Genomic DNA, 11,749 nt, shown 5'->3' with positions numbered 1-11,749 from the left:
CACTTCCACTGTCCAAGGAGCCTCATCTGATTCCCCTGAGTGGGTCTGACACCCCAGGTGCTATGGCTTCTCCCCTGTGGCTCTTACCACCAGTGCAGATTGATTGATCCTCATGTGATTATTCCAGCAACGCCCATCCCCCTGTGGGGCTAAAGGCAGGACTGGCATGAGCTCACCACCACTGGGACCCCAGGCCCAGCTCAGCACGGCCATGACAGCTCAGCAGACACATGGAGGGAGCGAGTGAAGGGATGCTTTGCGGTGCTCCAGGAGAGAGGGGATAGCAGAGCCAGCTGGCTCCACGCCCTGGGGGAAGAGTACAGGATGCCAGAAAACAACTGACAGGCTGAATTTGGGGGTTTGGGGGGAACATCTGGTAATGCCCCCACCCCCGCACCAGGACATGAAATTGAAGCTGCATTGAGGTTTGTAGAATGAACTTGTCAGGCAAAATGGGTGGGGGGCTGGGGGGCAGGTTTTCCAGGCGGAGGGAATAGTGCATGCAGGGTGGGGGCTGAGAGGGGAGCGGGGAGCACAGCAGAGGGGGAGGGGAGGGGGTGGCAGGGCCAGATGAGTCCGGACGAGGGGCAGCGGTGGGCAACCTCCCAGGGCTTTCTGGGCATTCATTCGACCATCATTCATTGAGTAGCCGCTGTGCCAGGCACCGTGCTGGGCTGTGCAGGTCGTATTAGGACTGTTGCTCTCCATCCTAGAAGCAGTGAGGAAGCGCTGAAGAGCGTTAGCCGTGGGGTGGGTCACCACTGATCAACGACCACCCTGACTGCCAGGGGCAGCACCGGCAAGAGAGGAAGGGGGACCAGGGGTGGTCGCTGATGGGACATGGGCAGTGAGCATGCCCTGGCTGTCAAGGATGGCCCTGGGGGCCAGGCCTGAGCAGCTGGGCGGCTGGAAATACCGCTTATGTAAACTGGAGGTGGGGGAGCAGTGAGGGGGGAGCAGAGCATATCTGTGACAAGAGATCAAGAGCTCCTTTGGGACGTTAAACTCGGGATGACACTGAGATGATCTGGCCACAGTAGGACACGCTCAAGCAGTGCAGTGTGTATCTCAGTTGACATTAACCATAAACCACCATGGAGCCCAAAACTGGCTTGTGGCGATCAGACCCTAGTTAATGAGAACTCAGAGCTCTTAAGGAGTCCAAAATAAAATCACTGAACCCAGCTTATTATGAAACCGACTTCAGTGAAAATGGGACAGGTTAGGTATTTAACACCCATATCACTTTGCTTTTTTTCTTAACAGCTGACAGTGATTGTGTTAGTTTCCCCTTCAAAAGGATTTCCTGCCAGTCCACACTTGTCTTTTCCCTTAGGTGTGTACCATGGGGAACAACCCGGTGAAAAGCATGGGACTGGGAAGGAAGATGGATAGGATAGCCAGGTAGGTGAGCTTGTGCTGGTGTTTGCCTGTGCATGCACATGTATGCACGTGCACGTGCAGTGCGTGTGTGTGCACGTGCCCGTGTATGCATGTGTACCCTAGGACTGCACGTGTTTTCATGCACTGCCAAAAGCAAAACCCCACGTGCACCTAATTACCTACGGACGCGTGTCTAGAGAAGAGAGTCTGCATAGCGCTCTGGCGGGATCCCGAAGGACCCACATTTTTTATGCACTGAAAAGAGGCATCGACTGTATTTCCAGGCTGTATTTCCAGGCTTCGAGGGAGTCATTCTGTCAGAGCAGAGACCATGAAGCCTTTGGAAGAGACAGTGAATCACGCCTCTGCCAGGGAACGCGCGGAGGGACCCTCAAGCGATACACATTTCAACCTTTATACTCTAATTTTAAAACGTAATTGACAAAACTGCCTGATTTAAATGTTCTCATCTGTTAAAAAAAAAAAAACAGTAATAACAAAAGGAAACAGCACTGTCGTTTATTTGTGAAGAGCGCACGGTCCCTGCGTCCCTGATGAGAAGGAGGGTGGTTCCGGGAGGGGGGCCACCGCGGGAACGGAGGCTGGTGTCCCCCCGGCCCGAAAGGGTCCTGCGGCTCCGGCCCCGGAGCCCCGAGCACCGGGAGGGCTTCAGCCTCGTCCGTGGACCTCGGTCCTGCGGCGCCGACGCACGTGCCTGAGACGAGGTGCGGGCCAGCGCGGGGGATCCACCCGAGGGCGGCCGCCCCCGGAGCTCGCGGCGGGAGACGCCCCGTCCGTTCCCCCGCGGGCCGGGTTCGCCGTGCAGCCCCGGGCCCGGCCCACCCAGCACTGCATCGGTGGGCAGTGCGGCCAGGGCGGGGAACGGCCTCGCGCGCCCACCTCCAGGGACTCCAGCACCGCTCCCGGGGCCCAGAAGCCAAGGCCGGTGCCCGGGAAAATCGCCTGCCGGACCGGGGCGGAAGAGACCGCCGCGCAGGCCCTCCCAGCCCGCCTCCACGCGCGTGGCCGGGGACTGCAACGGAGGCCCCTCACGAACATGGCCGCCGCCCCGCTTAAACGTGGCGGCCGCAGAGCCGTCAAGGGAGGAGCCCCTCATAAACATGGGCGCCGCCCCGCTTAAACATGGCGGCCGCACAGCCATCAAGGGAGGAGCCCCTCTTAAACATGGCCACCGACCCGCTTAAACATGGCGGCCGCAGAAACACCAAGGGAGATTTTCCTCGCAACACTGCCGTCCGACCCGCCAGCTACGTAAAACGGCGACTTCGTTGGGTCACATGCCTAGAGACGCCAGGCTGTGATTGGCCAGCATTCTGGTGACGTCAGACGCCGCGACGCGAGCCGAGGGCGGCCGGGTCGCTGCTCTGCTGGAAAGCGTTAGGCCGGGCGTTGGGGCTTGGCGACGGGGCTGGGGGCGGCAACGCGCCGCTCACACTCATGAGGAGCCGGAAGGTGAGGGGGCGGAGGCCGGGCGGGTGCTGCGGCGGGGGCTCCTGCCGCCAATTTTCTGGGAGCTGAGGGGGAGCCACGGGACGCCTCGGGCGGAGGTGGGGGACCTCTGCCTGGCTCTCGACACCCGGAAGGGAGCTCCTAGGTCACGCCCTTGGAAGCGGACGTCCCCCTTCCCGACCACGTCCGCGGGAAGGGGGTCTCCCAGGCCACGCCCTTGGAAGGGCACCCCCCCCATACCACGCCCCCGGGCTAGGGGAGCTCCGAGGCCACGCCCCTGGGAAGGGGGCTCCCAGATCAGGTCCTGGGATGGGGGGGCTCCCTCTCCGGAGCTGGTCTGGACCCCTGGTGCTCTGACGCTGCCCAGTCCGGGGTTCGCGTGCCTCTGCTGCCGGTAACCGAGCCCGGGGTCAGCCAGCCCAAGTGCGGGAACATGACGAGGGGTCCACCCCGGAGGGTGGAGAGGATGGAGGGGCGCCAGTTCCTGACACTGGTAGCCGGCGGGCGGTGTGAGCCAGGGCGAGGGCCCGGGACAGGATGCGCCCCTGCCTGGGGAGGGGGCCCTCCGGGGGTTGGGAGCCGCACCTGGGGTACCTTTGACCCGAAAGTGTGTCTCCTGAAGACCCACGTGGTTGCGCTTTCCCAGTCTGACATCTCTGCCTTTTGAGGGATTGTTTAGCGCATCACTGACTTAGTTGGGTTCACGTGTTATTTTACTTTTTGTTTTCCTCACACTTCTGTTTGGTTCTAATGTAGGGTTTTAATTTACTCATTTTTTTTCACCCTTTATTTTTTTCCCCCAGGAGTTGCTTTAGGTCTTACCGTGTACATTGTAACTTAGCAGAATCCGTTTCAGATTGAACTAGCTTAGTTCCAGAGAGATACACAAATGTTACCCCTACGTAGCTCTGTTCCCTTAACTCACTCTGTTCCCTTAACGCACTTTTCTGGTGGTGGTAAATATTTAATGTTACAAACCCGATAGTACACTGTCATGATTACTTTACCAGCCGTGGTCATTTCCTTAGCCCAGTACAGCCTTGCTGCCACGCACCTCCTTTGTGCTGTTAACGGGCATTGCTGCCTATACCGCATACGTGTACGCGACTGTCTTTTAAATCACCTAAGGGAAGGAAATAATATGCACGTAAACTGTCTTTGTGAGGACGTAATTACCTTTACTGGTGCCCTTTTTTCTGTGGATTTGAATTATTGTCTGGGGTCACCTACTTCCAACCCAAAGAACTTCCTCTAGTATTTCTTGTAAGAGGAGTCTGCAGGAACAAGTGCTCTCAGTTTTTGTTTATCTGGAAGTGTCTATTTTGCCTTCACTTTTGAAGGATAGTTTTGCTGGATATAGTATTCTTGGTTGACAGTTTTTTTGTTTGAGAACTTTGAAATCTCTTTGAATATACCCACTGTGGTCTGGCGTCCATTGTTTCTGCTAAATCAGCAGTTTATTTGTTGGGCTCCCTTGTCCTAAGGAGTCATTTTCCTCTTGCTGCTTCCAAGACTTTCCCCTTGTCTTTGACTTTCAGCACTTAAACAGTGTTGCATCTGCTTATAGATCCCTTTGCAGTTATCCTACTTGAAGTTCAGTTCTTTGAGATTGCTGGGTTTGGGGATTCCCTGGCGGTCCAGTGGTTAGGGTTCCGTGCTTCCACTATAGGGGGCGTGGGTTCAATACCTGGTTGGGGAACTAATCCCGCATGCCGCATGGGGCAGCCAAAAAGAAAAAAAAGAAAGAGAAACAGAGATTGCTGGTTTGTGCATTGTTGTTTTTCAGTAAATTTGGGAAGTTTTCGGCCATTATTTCTTCAAATATTTTTTCTGCCCCTCTCTCTCTCCTTTCTTGCTGGTACTCCGATTACACGTATGTTGCTGCACTTAATAGTCTCCACCATGTCTCTGGGGCGCTCTTCATTCTTCTCCGTTCTTATTTCTCTCTGTTCTTCAGCTTGTGTAATCTAGCAGTCTATCTTCAAGTTCACTTATTCTTTCTTCTGCCAGTTCATATCTACTCTTGAGCACACCCCCACCCCTGCCAGTGAATTTTTTACTTCAGCTCTTGTAATTTTCAACTCCTGAATTCCCATTTGGTTCTTTTTTATAATTTCTATCTTTTTATTGATAATCTCTATTTGATGTGATGTCATCAAATCTTCCTTTGATCATGATCTCTCTTAGTTCTTGAACACGTTTATAATGGCTACTTTGAAGCCCTTTTCTGATAAACCCAACATCTGATCGCTCTCACAGGCAGCTTCTGTTGCCTTTGATTCTAGTGTATGGGTCTGCTTTCCTGTTTCTTTGCATGCTTCATAATTTTTTGTTGAAAACTGGACATGTTAGATGATATATTGTAGCAGCTCTGGGTACTGGTCTCCCACCCCCACCCTGAGGCTTTTTACTGTTAATGTTCTTTTTATTTGTTTAGTGATGGGGTGGATTCTAGTGGAGTCTGTTTCCCTTCCCCCAGCTGAAGCTGTGATGAAGCTCCTCAGGGGCAGTGCTGGGTGTGCCCACAGTCACCTGGGTCTCCCTGGTTTCAGGGGGTCTCTCTTCCTCTTTCTCTGACCACACCCAGCTCTTTTTTTTTTTTTTTTTTCTGCGTTGGGTCTTCGTTGCTGTGCGCGGGCTTTCTCTAGTTGCGGCGAGCAGGGGCTACTCTTCTTTGTGGTGCGTGGGCTTCTCATTGCAGTGGCTTCTCTTGTTGCGGAGCATGGGCTCTAGGTACATGGGCTTCGGTAGTTGTGGCTCGCGGGCTCAGTAGTTGTGGCTCGCGGGCTCTAGAGCGCAGGCTCAGTACCTGTGGCACACGGGCTTAGTTGCTCCGCGGCACGTGGGATATTCCCGGACTCGAACCCGTGTCCCCTGCATTGGCAGGTGGATTTTTAACCACTGCGCCACCAGGGAAGTCCCCACACCCAGCTCTTAAACTCCGCTAGTTGCCAGCTGATTGCTCAGTCGTTTCCAGCGATGACCTGGAGCATAAATTTTCTACAAAGGAACCCAATCGCATTCTGGCTTCTTTGAAGGAGTAGTTTCTAAGATCAGTGTTTGATGTTTGTTCTGACCCCAGGAGGGCTCCTCCTGCTGTGTTTTTCCCTGGCTCTCTCCTGAAGACTATATGCCTACACTTTATCTTGATTTTTCTCCCATCTGCCTTTCATCACAGCTTCCACTGTTCTTGAGGACCCCTTAGGCATGAACTTCTCCACACTCTGTTGTAAATGAAGTCGGAAGAGATTAAGAGCCCTTTGTTTTGATGCCTGCCTCTTCTCCAGGCAGAATCTGAGCCAGGGCTCCCCAGCTGGGGACGGTGACAGGCTTCTCTCTGTGACACCCCTGCTCTCAGAGCTGAGTGCTCAGGGGAGGGAAGGGGGGCAGCAGCCTGAGATCCCCTGGATTTGCCTCTCCTGGCCTTGGAACCACTGCCTCACTAGGAGGGGCGAGGGTGATGGCGCCCCAGTCTCCTTAGTGCCCTGCCCAGGCAGGAACCTCTGTTCCACGAGTGGGGCCTCGGCAGAAGGGAGCCCCTCCTCTCAACCGTGCTTGCTGGAGACTTAGCGTCACAACAGGTGGGGTGAGGGCAGAATGAGAAATGCTGCCGTCCTGCTCCCCTGGGAAGAAAGCCCTCTGCCTGGGAGCGGGGGGAGGGTGTCCTGTGTGCTGACCTTGGCCGCTTGGAGTTGGGACACCAGAATACCTGTTTCTTCATTTTGCTCTTTGCTTATAGGACCATTTGCAAAGGTTTTAAATGGTTGTTTTTAATACTCTTCACCAGTTTCACTGGGGGAGGGTTAGTGGAGCACCTCTTGCTGTTTTGTTGATCTCTTCCAGCCCTTTTAGTCTTTAACTAGTCTGCTTGGAAGGAGGAAGTCCTCAATGATGGGGACTTTTTCATTTAGGGATTGTTTACGTGGAAGCAACCAGTTTGCCTAACTGAAGAGCAACGGTTCTCCAAGTTAGAAAAAAATGTAATTGATTCTTGACATGTTGGAGCAAGGGCCTTAGAGGTAGTTTTACCCACGAGTAAACTAAAGCCAAATGCCACTGGAGTTGACTCTCGCAAATCTAGTGAGGATGGCAGGTGGCCTGCTCAGGTGCCTGTAACCTTAGCTTCTGGGCCTCAGCCAGACCCTCACCGACTTCACCTCTGCAGAGGGGCCCAGAAAGCTGAGGGGTGACAAGCCCACCCATGGAGCTGTGGCACCCCGAGATTTTAAGGGCTACAGTACAAAGCGTCTAGAAGCGCCCTGCTGCCGGCAGAGGGCCTGCACAGCACACAGCCCAGAGCTGGACGGCAGGCTCTCTGCTCAGTCCCTCTGCAAGCAGCCGAGGCTTCCATGCGGGTGGCTCTGGTGACCGAGCAGGGGGAGGGGCTCTGAAGCCAGACATCATCACTTCGTGTGACCTCGGCAGGGTCCTCTCCCGAGTCGTCCCCATCTGCAGTGGGGTGCTGCTCCTTGTAAAGCCGCTCGGCACGAGCACAGCGCCTGTGTGTTGACACTCAGGGATGGTGGCTGCTGTCACGAGGGAGCCTGGCACGACCCGGCATCGAAACGTCTGGAGTCAGACTGTAACGGGAAGGAGAGGATAGTCCGTGGCTTTCCGGGGCGAAGAATGTCTGTTCCCGACCATGGCAGCAGTAGAGCTCCAGGGAGACTGGGTGGTGCGGTGCCGTCCCCACACGAGATATTCTTTAACCTCTTAGGCTTAGTTCCTTGGGTATGACCGCCCACACTGCTGCCTGGGCTCTTTGAGCAAAGCCCAGCCCTGGGGCATCCACATCAGCGGGTCCTGCCTGGCTTGGAGTGCCTTGTTCTCGCTGTGGATCTCTTTTCTCCACTTTTGGGCATGTTGCCCCCCCATCCGGCCCCGTCCTCATCCCCCGGGTCTTGGCCACTGTGACAACGGCTGTCAAGCTTGCCCTCCGCTACGCCCTCCTCCCTATCACCCACCTCTCTCACTTTCAAGTTCTCACTTGCGCTTTAATGTATTATTTTCTAAGTGTCTGTGGTCCCCATTCTGGAACAGAGAGAGCAGTCAGTGTGGAGAGGCAGGTGAAATGCAAATGAAGCCCCAGTTTCGTGAATTGGTGAATTGTTGCGTCGATGCTGAGCTTAGTTTTGACAGATGCACCAGGTTGTTGGCTGCAGGCAAGCTGAGGGAGGCACGGGCAGGAACTCCCTTCCCATCTCTGCTGCTTTTCTGAAAACCTAAAATTATTCCTAAATAAAATGATTGTAAGTTTCATTGTTTTAATTAATTCCTTTCTTGTCACTGGAAGACTTTCCTTTGCATTCCACGTGAGATGGCGGTGGGCTGGTTTGTTAGTGCTAAGCGAGGCCTGTCCGACAGCAGCTAGAGCTCCTTTAAGCTGAGGGGATTAGGCTCCCCTGTGATTTCAAAGAGAGGGTTTGGGCGGGGGGAGCTTTTGCTTTTTCACCTTTTATCAAGAACCTTCTGAGCAAGGATACAGGCTGCTTATTCTAAACACCTGCAGTTAACTGAACATCTATTTACTCACAAATGGAGGTTCTAAAAACACGGGAGGTAGGGACAGAGTATGCACGCTTCCCGGATCGTGGAAATGGGGGATCAGGACCTTCCACCCAGCTTTGTGCAGATGCGCACATTCAGGCCGCGGTGTCGGGACTTCCCTGGCGGTCCAGTGGTTAGGACTCGGCGCTGTCACTGTGAGGGCCCGGGTTCAACCCCTGGTTGGGGAACTAAGATCCCACAAGCCACACGGCACAGCCAAAAAAAAACAAAAAAAGGCCACGGTGTCTGTCTTTCCATGGTCGATAAAAACATGGGGGTGGGAGGGGCCATCTTCGGGGTCTCTGACCAGCCTCTGGTCTGGCCCAGCTGGCAGGTGGAGTGCGGTCGTCGGCGCGCCTCCGAGCCCGGAGCTGCTTGGCCACATCGGCCTCGGCCCAGGAAGCCCGCGTCGCCACGTCTGCCCGGACGGCATGTCAGGTGAGCCTCAGCCCCTCGGAGACAGGACTGGACTGAGCGTCCACCTTTCCACGAAACGTGTCACGTTAGAAAGCCTTGAGTGTGGCGAACAGCCCAGAGGCGAGGTCACGGCGCTGTCACCATCAGAGGAGGACCCGCCCTCGGTGCACGTGCGCCCCACCCACCGAGAGCTGTGGGCTCAGCGGCCTCTGCTGGGCAGCCTGAGCGACGCTGGCACAGGCCATGCTGCTCACCCCGAAGGGCGGGCGGGGAGGCAGGGGACCCCGTGTCTGCAGCCAGGGGCACGCAGCCATGGTGGCCCAGTGGTCCCGGCTTCCGGAGCTGCTCCCTTGAGCCGCAGCCTGGCGGTCTGGCTGGACTTGGTTTCCCAGCAGCAACTGGCCTGGTTTCCCTCCTGGGGCGCCGCTTGTTAGAGCTGCGCCGAGTCAAGTTCACGGCCCTGTTGAGCGCCCGCTCCTGCCATGGAACAGAGAGTCCTGCCTCCTCAGAGCTCACAGCCCAGCAGAAACGAATGGAAGCTGGGTCTGGGGTCATCATTTTACATGTCAGGGCACCCCTCGGGGGACAGCGTCAGTCTGCACTCCGCCCCTTTGGCGGCAGACAATGGAAGGACCCTGTCCTATAAGTTGTGGCTCCAGCAGTGACGTCGTTTGCTGTGAGCAGGATTGCCAGCCTCTGGGGTTGAGGCTTGTTAATTATTTGCCATCTGCGTCGTGACCTTCAGCATGTCTGGTCTTCCCTTGCATTTTCTCTCCTGACAGCCTTCCTCATCACACAAAGCCACCGACAGGCGAACGTCCAAGAAGTTCAAGTACGACAAAGGTCATCTTGTGAAGTCAGAATTCCAGAAAGCCATCCCCCAGAGTGACAGCACCGCTGCGCCCACAGCGCCCCCCGAGACCCCGGGTAAACACGAGCCTCTGGCATCGGCCGAGGACAGGGCCAGGCTTCCGGGAAAGGAAGCCAGCGGCTCCGCTCCTCAGGGGACCGCAGGACTCCCCCGGGGGCACTGTGGGGCCATGAGTGACGCCTGCCCCGCGGAGACTGAGGACAGGCCGCCCCCGCCGAGATGCGGGGCCCCCGCGGGAGGAGAGTCCGACGGTGGCTGCCCCGAGAGGGACGGGGCGGCGGCGGACCCGGAGCAGAGCCACTCGCCTCCGCTGCAGATGGACAACAGCGTCCTTCTCGACGACGACAGCAACCAGCCGATGCCAGTGAGCCGCTTCTTCGGAAACGTCGAGCTCATGCAGGTAACGCCCGCGGCCTCTCCCCTGGGCAGGCAGCCCCCAGCAGACCGCACGCCTGCTCACGGCCCCAGTTCACACGTGTGAGTGCCGCCGGTGCAGATCAAACGCAGTAAGAGCTCTAACCCGGGAGGAGAGAACAAAACGGTTGCTGATGTGGGGCATCCCCCGCACGGAGCTGAGAACCGTTGCCATAGCGAGCGCGGGTGTGGGCGGGCTGGCCGACGTGAGTCTGGACCCTGCTGCGGGGTGTGAAGTCGTGGCCGTGGTTTGTGGCTCCCTGGGCGGTTCCCCCGCATTTGCCGGGCTTGCTTTTGCTTTGAACCCAGAGTCTTTCCTCTCTCCCTCCATCACGCCGGTGGGGAGCACGCTCCCATGATGGGGGGGACCAGAGCCTGGAGACGGGTGCTCGTGCTGGGCAACCCGTGCCTGAAGCAGGTGTTCTCTTCCCTCCAAGGACCTCCCACCCGCATCGTCATCCTGCCCTTCGATGAGCAGACGCGAATTCAGGAAAATGCATTTCAGAGCCAAAGACGACGATGACGATGATGCCGACGGCGCAGACACATAGAGGGTGAGACGCACACGCTGATCCTCGGCACGTCAGTACCGTTGACCGCTTCCCAGTTCAGCACATTAGACGTTTATACCAAACCTATCTCCAAGAGTCCACGCTTCTAATCAGAATTCAGAACTGACCCACAAAGGTCAGCAGCGCACAACGCCACGCACCCGCGGGGAGACTGGCGCACGTGAACTAAAAGACCTTTGCGTGCAAAGCTACTGTTTCTGCGGTGATGCATTTTCTCCCATCTGTACCCACGTGGTGGTGGTTCCAGCTAACTTCTCTCGTAAATGAGAGATATCTCTATAAAGGAAACTCTTAAGCTTAGCTTTGATAACGTGCAAGTTTATTTTCCATAATCAAAATTTGATCATTCTTGTGACTGATTCAATCCCAGTTCTTAAAGAACTCTCCTTTATTTCTGTATATGAAGCTCACGTTTACCTTGGACGTTCAGCAAAATCCATATGGAAAATAAATAAAATATATTTTGAAAATATTTTTAAAGAAGGCTTATGTCCCTAGAGCCATATTCCTTTCTAAAATGCTGGACAGCCAAGTGGAGAAAACAGATCCTGTCCTGTCTTAACACGTGCGAGGCTGGCTCAGCTTTGTACCCATTAACCAGCGCCAAGAGCTGAGAGCGCAGGGCTGTGAGCTGGAAGGGACACGGCCCCTCCGCTTGTGAGGCTGTGGGATTTCTGAGATGGTAGGTGTTCGGCACATTCCTCACCCCGTGTGGTGTGGGGACCAAGCATCCAGCGACGCCGCGCTCTCCTCCGTGGTGCAGTGTTACCCAGTGCAGCTGCCCTGCCAGAGCTACACTGCCACTCCCCCTGTCTCAAGGAGCGCCTGGTGACACATTCTTGCCAGTGGGCTCCGGAGAGGAATGTGGGCCTGCTTGTCCGCTGCCCCTTCCTGTCACCAGTTGCTGGCAGAGGACACCAAGGCCAGGGACTAGGAGAGCGTCCAAGAGGGAGCCTGGTCCCCGGGTGACAGGCACAGGAGGAGAGCTGCCTGCAGTTCCGGAGGGCCGTGCTGGATTTTCACGAGTGAGCAGCGGTCCTACTGTTGCTGAGCTAGCAAACACTTCTGGTTTAGT

General features: G+C 55.9%; 1 protein-coding gene across 2 annotated transcripts; it reads left to right on the top strand.

The window, feature by feature from the left end:
• The first annotated feature begins 2,713 nt into the window (after positions 1-2,713).
• Positions 2,714-11,146, top strand: C1H1orf174 (chromosome 1 C1orf174 homolog). Of its 2 annotated transcripts, XM_036870747.1 has the most exons (4): positions 2,714-2,856; positions 8,728-8,838; positions 9,600-10,088; positions 10,540-11,146. In XM_036870747.1, the coding sequence occupies exons 1-4, from the start codon at positions 2,842-2,844 to the stop codon at positions 10,651-10,653; spliced, it is 729 nt and encodes a 242-aa protein (XP_036726642.1). In that variant the 5' UTR covers positions 2,714-2,841; the 3' UTR covers positions 10,654-11,146. The 2 variants fall into 2 exon arrangements, with proteins under 2 accessions (XP_036726642.1, XP_036726651.1); XM_036870756.1 differs by lacking the exon at positions 8,728-8,838 and having other exon boundaries at positions 2,724-2,856.
• The last annotated feature ends 603 nt before the right edge of the window (positions 11,147-11,749 follow it).

Source organism: Balaenoptera musculus, chromosome 1 (assembly GCF_009873245.2).
Source record: "Balaenoptera musculus isolate JJ_BM4_2016_0621 chromosome 1, mBalMus1.pri.v3, whole genome shotgun sequence".
Lineage (NCBI taxonomy): Eukaryota > Metazoa > Chordata > Mammalia > Artiodactyla > Balaenopteridae > Balaenoptera > Balaenoptera musculus.
This window is presented reverse-complemented; position numbering and strand designations above follow the sequence as displayed.